Source organism: Gracilinanus agilis, chromosome 4 (genome assembly GCF_016433145.1).
Source record: "Gracilinanus agilis isolate LMUSP501 chromosome 4, AgileGrace, whole genome shotgun sequence".
Classification (NCBI taxonomy): Eukaryota; Metazoa; Chordata; class Mammalia; order Didelphimorphia; family Didelphidae; genus Gracilinanus; species Gracilinanus agilis.
The window spans coordinates 67,485,500-67,500,221 of NC_058133.1; the positions used below are offsets into that span (position 1 = coordinate 67,485,500).

At 38.4% G+C, this 14,722-nt stretch overlaps 1 protein-coding gene across 1 annotated transcript in view; it reads right to left on the bottom strand.

Moving 5' to 3' along the window:
* Nucleotides 1-14,722, bottom strand: part of SLC9C2 (solute carrier family 9 member C2 (putative)) — a 113,168-nt gene that overhangs the window by 10,024 nt on the left and 88,422 nt on the right. The window contains 3 exon segments of the mRNA XM_044674885.1: nt 3,722-3,907; nt 8,469-8,600; nt 12,055-12,225. Of these exon segments, the coding sequence (XP_044530820.1) occupies nt 3,722-3,907; nt 8,469-8,600; nt 12,055-12,225 (489 nt within the window).

Consider the following 14,722-nt stretch of genomic DNA (forward strand, 5'->3'; position numbering starts at 1 on the left):
AGTATTTTTTGTGTTCTGAATGACCTATTTCTAATTTCATTTTTTAAAAACTACAGAATGCATAAAAATCTGGGAAACAATCTGCCAAAGTTCCCTCAGGATTTGTACAAATACAATTACACAACACTCTTCATACTTCTAGGTTACATGGCCAATAAGAAGAGGGACTAGACATCTTCTCCAAACTTTGTGAAGTCTCAAAACTCTCCAAACTAAGATATGCAAGTGGTAGTCATTGCAGCTGTCTCCAGAGGACAAGACACCAGAAAGTCTAATGAGACAGCAATCTAATGAATTAATAACAGGAGATAACTATTCTTGTAGCTTTCTCACATGGCATATCCTTTCTGCAAACCAGCTCCCTTTGTCCAATGGCAATATCTTACTGGGACCTTCTTTGTGTAGAAGAGCTCAGGCCAGTCAGCCTTTATTCCCCTACCATCACTGTCTCTGACTTTTGGACCTCAAAACTAGGGCTCCACAACAGTAATATCCTGAAACTTCCCCCTACATGACATTATCCAATAATTTTGGTAGTTTGCTTAGACTGGAATAGATGTAAACTTTGATTGGAGCCACCTCCCTTTGATTAAAGGGCTAGAAGGCAGAGTTCCAAACTCCTTCCAGTACCTTTCTTTATTGAGGGTTTTATTTTGCATCTGTTGCCCTGCCTTGGTTTTAACTCCACAAAACAAAATGATTCACACCAGTTACCCCCCTAGTGCCCAGTCCTGTCCCTCCTGCCTCAGTTTTCCTGCCTTCTTTGGATACTACTGGCTTGCATCCTTCAGACTGTAACCTCATTGGGGACAGGGGCTATTTTTTAATTAATTGTATCTCCAGTGTTTAACATGGTGCCTGCCACATGGTATAGACACTTAAAAAATGTTTATTGGAATGCATTGGATTGGATTGGTTTGGAATATCCTTCTACCAAGTTGTTCTACTTCTCCCATTGTGTAGTTCCTCCTAGGGCCTTTATTTTGTGTAGGGGTCCAGGCCAGCAAGCTTTCCTTCCCCTTCCAGCTTTGCTCTTGATTTTCTTTCCCATCTTCATTCCCAACTTCACTTCCAACCCACTCCCATCAGTTTCCTGTTTTTTAGCTCCTTTTTGTATGTTGTCTTCTCCATTAAAATGTAAGCTCTTTTAGGGCAGGGATTATCTTTGTGCTTATATTTGTATCCCCAATACTTAGCACAGGGCTTCACATAAAAGAAGAACCTCATAAATGCTCTTCTTCCTTCTCTCCTAAGCACTTACAACATCATCTCCCTGACTCACCACCAAATGTTGGCATAACACAACCCCCTGGATTGTACTCCGCCAGCACACTCTACCCCTGCATCTTGGACAAGCATTAGACCTCAAGCTCCCTTCCGTCCTTGTGAAGGAGGTAAAAGTATAAGAAAGAGGAAGCTTGCTTTGCCTGAAGAAGCAGTGCACTCTCCTAGAGCAGCATTCAGTCCTAATGCTAAATAGTAGGAATTAGTGAAGGTAACTACATATACATGGCTCTGCACCAAGAATGAAGGAAAGGGCATTCATCTGGGTACAGTCGTGTCACCTTGGAAAGCACTTGGGGTTTGATATTGAGGCTGGTAAAATATAAATTTCTCACTGTGGAAGAAGAGTTAAGACAGATTTGAGATCCAGCCCTTTGGTGATAGGTCTTTAAAGGGGGGAAAGTGTCAGAAAGGGAACAATATGGGGATGTGAGAAATGGGGGAACTGAAATGACTAAAAATCTCAAGTGGAAGAAAATTAAGGTTAAAACCTTGGGCATAATCAATATATAAATAACACAATAAATCAAAAAGGAAGATATTCATACAGAAGATAAGCTAGCTCATAGGATATCTAAATGAGTCCAAACATCTCCAAAGGAATATTTTAAGACAAAGAAAAAGGAAGCAAAGGATCCTGTGAGTTGCCCAGAGAGCAGAGAACCACAGTAGGCTTTTCCAGATAGATTCAAGAGAGAAAAAAGAATTATGAAAGAAGAATTTATGTCCTAAACATCATAAATTATAAGTAGAATATTAAAACTTGAATCAAAGTGGTCTCTCCAAAGATAAAAGTGATAGCAATACAAATATAGGGAAGGTAAAGGACACTATGAGGTAAGAAGTAAAATACTCTTTTAAAACATAACTTTTAAAAACTGGAGAAATATTTAATGTTCATGACCATGCCATACCAATATGATAAAAGGATGGATACTGGATTTCAGAGTTAGTGCTTTAACAATCAAACTACCAAGGAGACACTTTGAAGAGCTAGACAAAATAAAAACAAAATTCATTTTGAGAAACAAATGGTCTAGGATCCAAGGAAGATAATAAAATAAAGAAGGAATGAAGGGGGAATAATTCTTTCTAACCACAGATTATACTATAAACTAGAAGTCATCAAAACTATTTGGTACTGGTTTAAAGAAATAGAAAGGTATATCAATGGAACAGGATCAGAATCAATTGTTTGATAACCTAGAGATAAATTACATGGGGAAAAAAAATCTTATTTGACAAAAACTACTAGGAAAATTAGAAAGCACCTTGGTAGAAATTGGTTTAAACCAAATTCTCCCACAATAAATTCTAATGAATATGTGGCATGAATATTAAAGGTCATAATAAAAACCATAAAAATATAAAAGGTCATAATAACACCATAAAAATTTTTTTTAATCCAGAGAGATAAAATTATGTGCCTTTCACAACAATGGAGATTTTTAATTGTATGGGAAATAAAAGTGAACACAAAAGATTAAAAGGGAAGGGGTATATACATATATATAGTACCTATTACGTGTCAGGCACTATGCTAAGCATTTCAAATATAAAAGAGATAATTTTTATTCTATAACTTTAAAAAGTTTTTGCAGGAACAAATTAATCAATTAAGACAAGTAAGGAAACAATCAACTGGTCAAAAGAATTTTTTTGCATCAGATACCTCCTGTAATCTTCTAATATCCAAGAAATATATGAGACTAATGAAAATATATAAATGACCAAGAACCATTTGCCAAAGAAGATAAGTGGTCAAAAGATGTCAGTAATTCTTTTCAAAAGACATAAATAGTTTTTCTTAAAAGAATGACAAACTATTAATAACCAAAAGAAAAATGGCCTCAAATGACTACTAAGAAAAATGCAAAGAAAAACAACTCATTTTTCACTTTATTTAGAAAGTTGGCAATGATAGGAAGATAGAAGGAAAGGCCCCATACACACCGAAATAATCCCAAGGTACTTTTTGTCCACTATAGCAAAGAACTAGAAAACCAAAGAAACATCCAGCAATTGAGTCATATATAAAGAAATTGTGATACTTGGAACTGTGTAACAAACTGTGTAAGAGGGGCAGGTGGGCATTTTTAAGGAGTTTCCTTACTCAGCAATTCCCTAGGCTGATGAAACCACAGGTCCAGTCCCTAATCCCTGCCACAGGAGATATGGATGGATGGATGGATGGATGGATGGATGGATGGATGGATGGATGGAATGCTCATCAGATGTGTATACATACATATAAATGTGTATATATATATATATATATATATTAAAGGAACCATAGGATCTAAGTTTTTGAGGTGAAGCTATATTATTTTTAGTACTATAGGTAGAACATAAAAGTTATCTTTTAAAGTATCCTGATACGATTTGTGGATATAATAATAAGGCACAAACTTGGAATGCCAGGAATCATGCTTCTCACCTGAAAACACGTTGAAGGTATTCGGCTGGGAGCAAAATGTTGCTCATCATTCACAACATTCAACACGCTTCCATATACAATGAGAACGTGTAGCATAGCTTCGGTGTAAATAGACAGCTCACTGTATCTTGATAAATTTTCCAAATAGACATTATTCTTTTCCAAACAACTCTGATACGTTAATTCCTAAAAATAAATTATATAAATAAATCATCTGCCTCCTGGTTTTCCTCATGCCTGGCTCCTTCTCCCTGCCCATCTTCACTTCTCTGCTTCCCTGCCTCCTTTCCTTCAAATCTTGGCTAAAGAGGCAGCTAGGTAGAACAATAGGAGCAGTTAGGGAGCACAGTGGCTAGGGTGCCAGGTCTGGAGGCAGAAGGGACCTGGGTTCAAATGTGGTCCCAGATCTGCCCCAGCTTTGTGACCCTGGGCAAGACACTTGACCCCAATTGTCCTGTTCTTAATACTCTTCTGCCTTAGAATTTATACTCAGTGTCTAAATAGATTCTAAGACAGAAGGTAAGAGTTAAAAAAAAAAACAATAAAACAACCACCTTAGCTAAGTCCTATCTCCTGTAATAATCGTCCTCTTTAATGTTAGTGCCTCCCCTCTGAGACTATCTCCAATTTAACCTGTATGTATCCTGTTTGCAAACATAACTGTTATCCCCCATCAGACTGTGAGCTCCTCAAGATTATGTATCCCAGGGCTTGGTGCAATCCCTCCTACATTCAGTAGTTGGTGCTTAATAAATATTTATTGACTAGACTTAAATGATGTGACTACCACATTATTTAATTAAGAGGAAATTGTGCCTCATTAATCTATGGGCATCTGTAATGACCATGTGAACAATGGTGAACCAAGGAAACAGTTCATAATATTTAGGCTTTCCAAAAGTCTTTGACAATATTCCACTGCAAAGGCTGCTTTATTTATTTGTTTTTTGGAATTTCAAAACTTTCTTTCTTTTTTAAGTTTTTTTTTTTATTTTGAGTATTTTCCCATAGTTACATATTTCATGTTCTTTCCCTCTCCCCCAAACCTCCTTAACCCCCCTTAGCCAACGCCCTTTAGAATAGAAGCATTCTTGGAAAAAAGACTTTTTTTGGGTCTTTTTGTATTTTTAATGGACACATTATTCCGTTGAACCAGATTCCTCCCTTCCAGAGAAGAGGAGAAAGGCTAATCTAGGACGTCTCCAGGCTGTACAGTTCTTCTGAGGGAAGGGGAGTCAGAGCCATTCCTTCAGCTCCCAGCACTTGCACTCTCCAAAGAGACAAACCCTCCCAGACAACAAAAACTTCCCCGAATTCATTTCTCAATGACTAACAAACTCTCCTCTACTCCATCCTCCCCATCTCAGTGATTCTGAACTCCTGGCTGTCTCCATTCAAATTTGTTTGCCACTAACCTTCCCCTTTTCCCCATTCTCCTCCACTCAGTGTTCCCATGTCCCACTCGACAGGCTCCTTTCATTGTGCTTTCTGAAATGCTTGCTTTGTAAGCAACAATTTTGCTTTCCTCTTAATTTTTTTTCTTTCCTTTTTCTTTCATCTTCTGAGGTCCCTAAAACCTGGCTCCCTGGGGGCAGCTAGGAAGCTCAACAGACACTTCCCAGCTGTATGACCCTGGGCAAATCACTTAATCCCAATTGCCTATTTCCTACCACTCTTTTGCCTTGGAAATGATCAATTCTAAAATAGAAGATAAGGATTAAAAAAAAAAAAAAGATGTGACTCACTTTTGATGACAATATCTTCCAGGCCTCCTTTTTCAGCCCTGGCTGCATTTTCACTCATTCCCCAACTCACTGGTATAGGTGGGAAAGTTGGGATAGTCCTTATTCCCCACTGCCACTTCCAGGTTTTCCCAATACCACCAGCATTTAGTAATCTTTCCTCGTTAGAGGTTCACTTAATCTATATCTACCACCAAGTCAAAATCCTGGTAGCTGTTTGTCTCTCCATCTCCAGGACACTCACCCTCTTTCCTCAATGAGTTAAGTGCCAGGTTCACAGTTTTTCTGTCTCCAACTCCTGCTCTCCTATTAGGGGACTTCAGCATGCATATTAATACATTCTGAGACACTCTAACCTAATAGTTTCTCAGTTTAATCATTTCACTCCTCCACCCTACCATAGCCATACACAACTATGGTCATACTCTTGATTTTGCACCAATGTCAATGTTCTAAAACTTTGAAATTCCCCTATCTGATTACATTTTATTTTTTATTTTTATATTTATTAAATTATTATTTCTATTTATTATCCTTCTCTCTCCCTTTGCAACCTGAAATTCTCTTCTCCATTCATTCAGTGATCTATAATCCCTCAGTATTTGTCCCAGACTTTACACTTTCTTCCATTTCCCATCTTGAGCCCTTGCTGAACCACTTCAACCCTATCCTACCTTCCTCTCTTGAATCCCTTGTGCCCTTATCCAATGACCAATCTTGTCTTGCCAAGGCTCAGCCTTCAAATATTCCCACAATATGCTGCCTTTGCTCTTATACATTTGCTGCTAAAACTAAAGAAAAGTAATGAGACTGTGCTAACTGGGTCTACTACAAATTTATGTGCCATAATTTCAACTGGCCTTCAATGCAGCAAGACAAACTTTTTTATACTTCTCTAATTTATACTTCCCTAATAATCACTATCTCACTCCCAATCCAAAATATGTTATCAAAAGTGAGTCAGATCTCTCTTTTTTTTTAATCCTTATCTTCTGTCATAGAATTGATCAGTTCCAAGGCAGAAGAGTGGTTAGGAATAGGTGATTGGGGTTATGTGACTTGACTAAGGTCCTACAGCTAGGAAGGCTTTTCCAAACCTTTTTATCCCTCCTCAAATCTTTAATTGCTCCCCTACCTCCCACCTTTCTCAGCTGAGAACCTTGCCTCATATTTCACTGAAAAAATTGGGGCCATTCACCAAGAACTCTTTGTCCCTTCCTCCTCATCTTACATCACTCATATTCATTCTACTACTATCTCTTCCTTCACCCCTATCTTATGTGAAGAGTTGGCCTTTTTCTTTGCCAAGGAAATCCCCTTTATTTGCACAAGTGATCCCATTCCATTGCATTTCTCCAGTAGATTAACTCCTTCTATCCTCCCAATTTTCTCATTTATCTTCAATCTCTTTTTGTCTACTGGATGCTTCTCTACTACCCACAAACATGTCGACGTCTCTCCCATTCTCAAAACCTTACTTTATCCATCTATCCCTCGTAGCTATTGTCCCATATCTCTCCCACCTTTTGGGGCTAACATCCTTATGAAGGCCATCTGGAATAGGCATCTCCTCCTCCTCGCCTCTCACTCTTCCCTTAACTCTCTACAGTCAAGTTTCCAACCCCATCATTCAACTGAAACTGCTCTCTCAAAAATTACTAACAATCTCTTCATTACCAAACCCTAATAGCCTTTTTTCCTATTTGCAGATTTGGCATTGCTAATCACCCTCTTCTCCTTTTTACCCTTTTCTTCTAAGTTTCTGTTCTGTGGCACAACTCTCTCCTGGTTCTCCTCTGACCTATCTGACAGCTCTTTCTCAACCTCTTTTATTGGGTCTTCATCCAAGTCTTGCCTACTAAACCATGGATGTCCCTTAGTGTTCTACACTGACCTTTCTTCTGCTTCTATACTATTTCTCTTGGTAACCTCATCAGCTCCAGTAGATTCAGTCAACTCTGTGCTTTTGATTCTCAAATATACTCATCCAGCCCCAACTACTAGTCTGAAATCTCCAACTTCTTATTGAGCATCTGGAACTGGGTTTCTTTTCTGAATCCATGAATATTCCCTGGTTCTCGTCCCCAAATGTTTTCTCTACTTACCTCTGCCTTTTGGCTTCCTTCAAGCCCCACTTTCTACAGGAAGCCCTTCCCAATTCCCTTTAATTCTAGTGCCTTCCCTCTGCTGATTATTTCCCATTTGTCCTATATATAGCTTTGTTTATAGCTATTTGTATGTTCTTTCCACCATTAGACTGTGAATTCCCTGAAAACAAGGGCTGCTTTTTGCCTTTCTTTTTAGGCTCAGGGCTTAGCACAGTGCCTGGTACATAGTAAGACACAATAAATGTTTATTGACTGACTGATATCCATTGGGCTGAGATCCAGCTGAATATTCACTAAATTATTCACAGTAGCATTGTAGTTGCTTCCTGGGATTTACCAAATCATTATCTGTGGAATCCACATGAAAATGAATATAAAATTCAAAATATAATATATAGAGAATATAAATAGAAGAGAATAGAATAGAATAGAAAAATATATAAAAAAAGAAAGAGAATTACAAAACTATAATTTCTCCATGCCCTCCATCATTTTTGATTATGTAAGAGATATATTGTGATGAGTTAAAGAGAAGCAGGTCTGGATCTCCTCTCCAGCCCATTCCAGCTCTAAATCCATTAATTATGAACATTGTAGGTACTCACTTCTTTTGTGAAATAAGGGGATAGATCTTATAGGAGAGGTTGCATGCTAGGGGCGATAAAGGGTTGGTCATGGAGTTATAAGAACTAGGTTCAAATACTACTTTTGTTATGGACTGACTATGTAATCGTGGACATAAATAACTCAACCTTTCAATGACTCACCGGGCAACTCTCTAAGATTTTGTTATATAAGAGAAACTGCTCTGAATTGGCTGGAGGAATTTCTATGTAGTCTCATATATTGCTGAAATCAAAGGCTTGAAAAAATGATAATAATTGAATCATGTCTTACCTCACCCGTTATGCCCTCCTTTATATAGTGATTTGCTATGCTGATTGCAACTTTCAACCATATTTTATATTCTAGGAATGACCAAAAGATATCAAAACCTTCATATAAGTCTTCTAGAGAGATAAAACAGGCCTGAAAAAAAAGACAAGAATAAAAAGCAGGTATAAAGCTATGAGAAAACAAGAACTTGATGTCAAGAAAAAGGCTATTTTGTGAAGTATAATTATGACATGTGTGAGGGGAAAGAAGAGTCAGTTGAGTACCCCAATCATATCGCTCCAACCCAAGTATCAACCTGCTCAGCCTCAACACACCTCAGTTTCACTAAGTGTGAACAAGACTTGGATACCTCCTCGAATCAATCAAAGATATTTTAATGAGTAGAAATGGGGATCGTTTCTGATCGAGTGAGGGACTTGGCCATGGTCGATGAGAGGAACATCAAGAAAGCCCATTCTGTTGAACCAAAGAGTGTTAAGAGGACTAATATAGAATAACTGTTGAAGCCAGGTTACAAGGGATTTTAAATGTCCAACAGGTTTATATTTAACCCTTGACATATTAGAAGTTTATTTAGTAAAAGAGTGGAATGGCCAGGCCTGGCTTTAGGAAATGGCTTTAGGAAAATCACTTTGGTTGTTATGCAGAAAATGGATTAGAGGGAAAGTGGCCAGGCTGGGAGACCATTTACAAGACCCTTACAATAGTCCACCTTAAGAGTTATGAGAGCTTGAACTAGGGTGCTAGCCTATGAGAGTAGAGAGTATAGAATGGATACAAGAGATGTTGGGGCCATAGAACCCACAATTCTTGGCAACTGATTGGATATGTGCAAAGTCAAAGTTGATGCCAAGATGGCAAGCCTAGGTGACTAAAAGGGTGATAGTTTCCTCCACAGAAATATAGACATTTGGAAAAAGACTGGATTTTGAAGGAATATGTTGGATTTGAGATGCCTACAGGAAATCTAGTTCAAAATATCCAAAGGTGGGTGGTAATGTAGGACTGGAGTCCAGGTTAAAGTTTAGCTATTTTGTTATGTTTTTCACATTTGTAAATATTTTATTTAATATTTATAAAAATACTTCATATTTTTATATTTAATACATATATCTTCCTTCTTCTACCTATCTTCTTCCTAGCTTCTACCATGACTTCTAATTACAAAGATGGTACAGTCACTGAGGACTGATATAAGTCAAAGAAAATCAGGAAGTCCTCAGAAGGAGTTTTCTTTTTCTTTCTTCAGTGGGAGTTAAGTGACTTGCCCAAGGTCCTACAGCCAGGAAGTGTCCAAGACCAGTTATGAACCCAGATCCTTCTGTCTCTAGGCCTGGCTGTATCCACTGGGCAACCTAGTTGCCTTTCAGAAGGGGTCTTCAAAAGGACTCAGCTCTCCCTGAATTTAGGACTCCACAAAATACCCACCCAAGATTTCTCACTGTAGGATTTGCTATGGCCTTCCCCACATCTTACTGTGATACTTCATCACAATGGGGATGAGACCTGAGAGTGTCCTACACTAGGCCAGTGGAGAGAAAGCTCTAGTTACCTTCTACCATGATGGAAAGGCTTCAAGTCACTTCTAAGTGCCAAAGCAGGTAAGGATTGAGTGGTTTGTCATTAGTAGAAGATACTTGATAATGAATTCTTTGGTTGTTCCAGTTTATGAAAGAGAAAAGTACTTTGGCTAGTACACTGATAATGATGAACAACAGAGACCCCATGAGATGTGATGATGAGAGACAGAGAGACAGAAACAGAGACAGGGTGGAGGGTGGCAGGCAGAAGGAGCTAAGAACCAAAATATTCATTTAAATGTTGACACTCTACATGTAACATTTTAATCCAATGACCACCTAGCTACCCTCTCTATCAGAGAACTAGAATGATAAAACTCAACATTCTTTCTATAAGTAAAATCCCAAAGCAAAATGGAAGTTGTAGGTAAATGGAAAGATAGCTCTGAGATTCTTCTTGGAAAGGCAAATAAAGAGAGAGAAGGGAAAAATATTTTTAAGGCAGTACTATAAATAAAACACGAACTCCTTTCCTCCTCATTTTTTGTCTTTCTCAAGCACACAGATATCAAATTAATGAAATCAACATTTCTTTTTATTTTCAACATAATCTTTTCTTTATTCTTAGTAAATGAGAGGGCAAGAAAGGGAACTGAGAAGAGAAAATCACCCTCAAGAGCATCTTTCTCCCCCTACAATATACCTATCAAATTTTCCGGTGACACAAAGCCAAAAGAGAAAGGAAACCAGTCAGGATCCAAAAAGACCTTGACAAACTCAAGTATTGGGCTGGAATCATACTTACATTTAAAGAATCAATCTCAGAGAGACAAGATAGACGAAGTCATGTTTAGCTAGCAGTTTGTCTGAAAAGATCTGAGGGTTTTAGTGGACTCAAAAGTATTAAATGGTAACCAAAAAAAATACATATATATGCTTATATATATATATATGTAATTTTAAAAACTCCTTATCTTCTGTCTTTAAATTGATACTCAGGGTCAATTCCAAGGCAGAAGAGTAATAAGGCTAAGCAGTTTGGGTCAAGTGATTTGGCAGAGTCACACAAGTAGGAATCCATGTCTGAGGTCAGACTTGAACAGAGAACCTCCCATCCCCAAGCCTGGCTCTCTATCCACTGAGCCATTTAGCTGCCCCTGAACGTCATTTTTTGGCTGCATTAAAAAAGAAGGGGTTGCTGGATTGGGGAGGTAATCTGATCCGTGTTAGGACCATATCTGGGCTATTATATTCAAAGCTGAACATTGCAGTTTAGGAAGGACGTTGGTTAGCTGGAAAGTATTCCTACGAAGGCAGCCAGGCATGATTTCCTGTCCTATAAGTATTCATTGAAAGAACTGGGGATATTTAGCCTGAAGAAGAGAAGACTCAAGGGAGAAAGTGCTGGTTACCTCCAAGTATTTGCTCTGAGAGGCATGTAATTTTATGTGGTCTCAGAAGCTAGAAGCAGGAACAAGATGTGGATGGTTTAAAGAGGGAAATCTGGGATTGATGTCAGGGAAAATTGCCTAATAAGTATTGCTGTCTGAAAGGGCAAAGGCTGTCTCAGATAGTAACAGGGTTCACTCCTGCCAAAGGTCTTCAAGCAGAGGATCACAACTTGTGTGATATTTTGATGTGTGAATGTTTTAGGTTCCTTCCTGCTCCAAAATTCTGTGATTTATATGATTCTCTGATCATTTAAGTGGTTTTCCAAATAAAGCATCGGAGTTGTTGAGGGCAAAAAAAATCATATTGGGTTTCTGATTTACATGAAAGAAAGTTCTACCATACTGGTAAATGTTTAACTCCCTGTCCTGAAAACCAAAAACATCCTGGACACACTTAAAATGTCAGTCTGCATCACGAATGCTTTCTCTTTTACTTTCTTAGGTCTATTCAATCAACAAAGCAATAAAACCAAGGCCTGATTTCCATTAGCTGATTTCTCAGGTGCAAACGCTTACAATGACAAATTTAACCACTGGCTCTCCTGAGCTGGTTCAAGCCGGCACCAACATACTCTTTCATGTAACATACAATGAAAAAAGGAGTGATAATCTGACCTGCAAAATGGTTTCACAGGTAGCTGTATAACCCATTTCTCTTTTAAGCAGACAGCTCAACTCTCCTATGATGTCCCCGCTGGTAAGGTATTCCGTATATGCTGTTTGGGGTAAACGGGCCAAGGCTCTCAGTTTAGGATCAATTCCAAAATGAAGAAGTGAGCCATAGAGCTGCAGAGAGAGAAAAAGAAACCACACGTAGAGACGGACATGTAAAGCAGAAGTCAGGCTTCATTTTTTCCCCCCAGTATCTCATGATTACAAGTATTTGATATCTCATTTGTTCTTTACAAGTGCCCTACGAGATAGGGAGAGCAGTTATTATCATTCTCATTTTATGGGCGAAGGAACTGAACTTCAAAGAGAGAATTTAATTTGTGTGTAGTCGCACACCTGGTGAGTGGAAGTGATGGGATTCCTCTCTAGATGGGTCTCTTAGTACCTTTTCCGTTATCTGAGGCTCCCTATCTCAGGAAGTAGGAGCCCCCTCAGAACTTTTTCATTACTTCACTCAAAGGAAAATGTGTGTCATGATAAGTATGCGATAAAGAGAAACTAAGGCACAAAAAAGTCCAGGGTGTAATCTACTTATTGGCAAGGCTAACCCACAATAGAAATCATTTGTCTCTCGGTGACCAGCAGATCATCAAGGGTAGCTAAAAGAGGCTAGTGGCAGGTCAGGCAGGGTACCGATAGATATTTTGTTCAGCTTCTAAAGTTTCTTAGTACCTTAGACACTGTCAGTTTTTCACTTGACCCTCATTTTCCTCACGTATTACTGATGATGAAATTAAAAGCGACGGTGATATTAAGTTCTTAAAAATTCATTCAGTGGAGGGCATGTATGATTTCCTCCAGCTCTATTCAGCAGTGTGTGAGAAATAGCAAAGGAGGCATCTAAGAGGAGAAAATCCAAGACTGGAGAGTTTGGATGTGGGACAAATGATTCCACTGGAAATGAGGGGGAAGTGATTCAAAAGCAGAGAACAATTCTGGTTAAGAATAGAGAACTGAGAAGGAAGGAAAATGGAAATAAAGTGGAAGTGATGCCCAGGGAGAGAACCAAAGAATGATGGGATTAGAGGTTCTATTGAAGATGAAGAACAGATATAGAAAGAATGAGGCATAAGGAGAGGTAGATCAATGATACCATGCATTGGAGAAATTAAGAGTATCCCAAGGAAGAGGGTCAGGAGTTGGTTGCGGCTCTCTTCCACAGGTAAGAATCCGATATAAGCCTAAACCACGAAGTTTTCTTGAATGAGGGTGAGATCAATTATAACCATGTATGTGTGTGGTTGAAGTTGTGTTAAGGAGTTGGACATAGGAATTGAGAAGATTAAGAATTGGAGAGTTAAAGTGTTTAAAGGAACATGCAGGTTAAAGTCCCTTAGCATAAGAGCAGGAGTTGGGATGGAAAGGAGTATTAGCCAGATATTGAACTCCTTGAGAAAGGAGAGGGAATGATTTGGGGGGGCTAAAAGAGAACTACTACAAGGATCTGGATTGGATGATGAATTTTAATTGAGTGAACTTCAAAGGAGAGGTTGCCCCATGAGGGCAATAGAGGGAGAATTTAATTGGGAAGAAACAGTGAGGGGTGAAGAGTATTCCAACTGTGTCTCCATTATGTTGAGATGTTACAAGAGCTGGAGAGGGTGGCTGGAGAGGCAGTAGTATCGGGAGAGGGAGGTTTCTGTGAGAACAACAATATGGCAGAATTCCAATAGGAAACAAGTCTAAAATCAAGGCAAATTTGTTTAACTATAGAAGAGGAGTTTCAGAGGGCACAGTGGAAGAGGAAGGCAGAGCTGGAATAGGACACAGGAAGAGCTGGGTTGAGGTGAAAGGAGATGAGAAAGAAGGATGTGGGAGTTGTGGAAGTCCTGAAAGGATTATTAATATATTCCCTGTTGTACAGCTGATAAGTGTCAAACATAGGAATTTCACCTAAACCTTATGACTCCAAGCCCAGAACTCTTCATCATAGCTAGTCATGAAGTAAAATGAAATTAATTTCTACAAGTGTCTTATCCTAGCTTAGTAAAAAGAGGACTAGACTTCTATGTAAATCTTAGTTCAAGCACTAACTGGCTTCAAATCCTGATCAAATCATTTTGCTTTTCTGACACTTAATTTTCTCCTATGCAAAATGGAGATAATGATAATTAATGTTGTTAAGAGGAGAGTGCTTCCTGAGATATAACTTGTTATATGACTCTGTTAACTAACATAGAATATGAGAACACCCAAAAGGAATGACTAGGGGGATGGTTCCTCCAAGAATCTGGCCCCATAAGTACAAATAAGTCATGAAATTTTCTTAAATGAAGAATCATTTTCCATGTTTCTTGGCCAAAGTTCCTTTCCCCTAGATCTAGAGTTTAAAATGTGAAATCACTCACATATAACATTTAGTAAATTTATCACAAATTGATTCTTTATGCCCTCTTTTCTAGAATTCCAGGAAAATCTCCAAACATAACCTGTGTTTTACTACTGAGTTATCTCCTTCCCAGGGATTTGTGACCCAAAGGGAAAATGCACATGACACTTTAAGATACATTTACTACATGAAACAAAAAGATAAAATACATCATCAAAATTCTCAAACAGCTAAGACCCTTTTCACGAGGTATGAAATTTCAATTCATTTCACAACTTCATT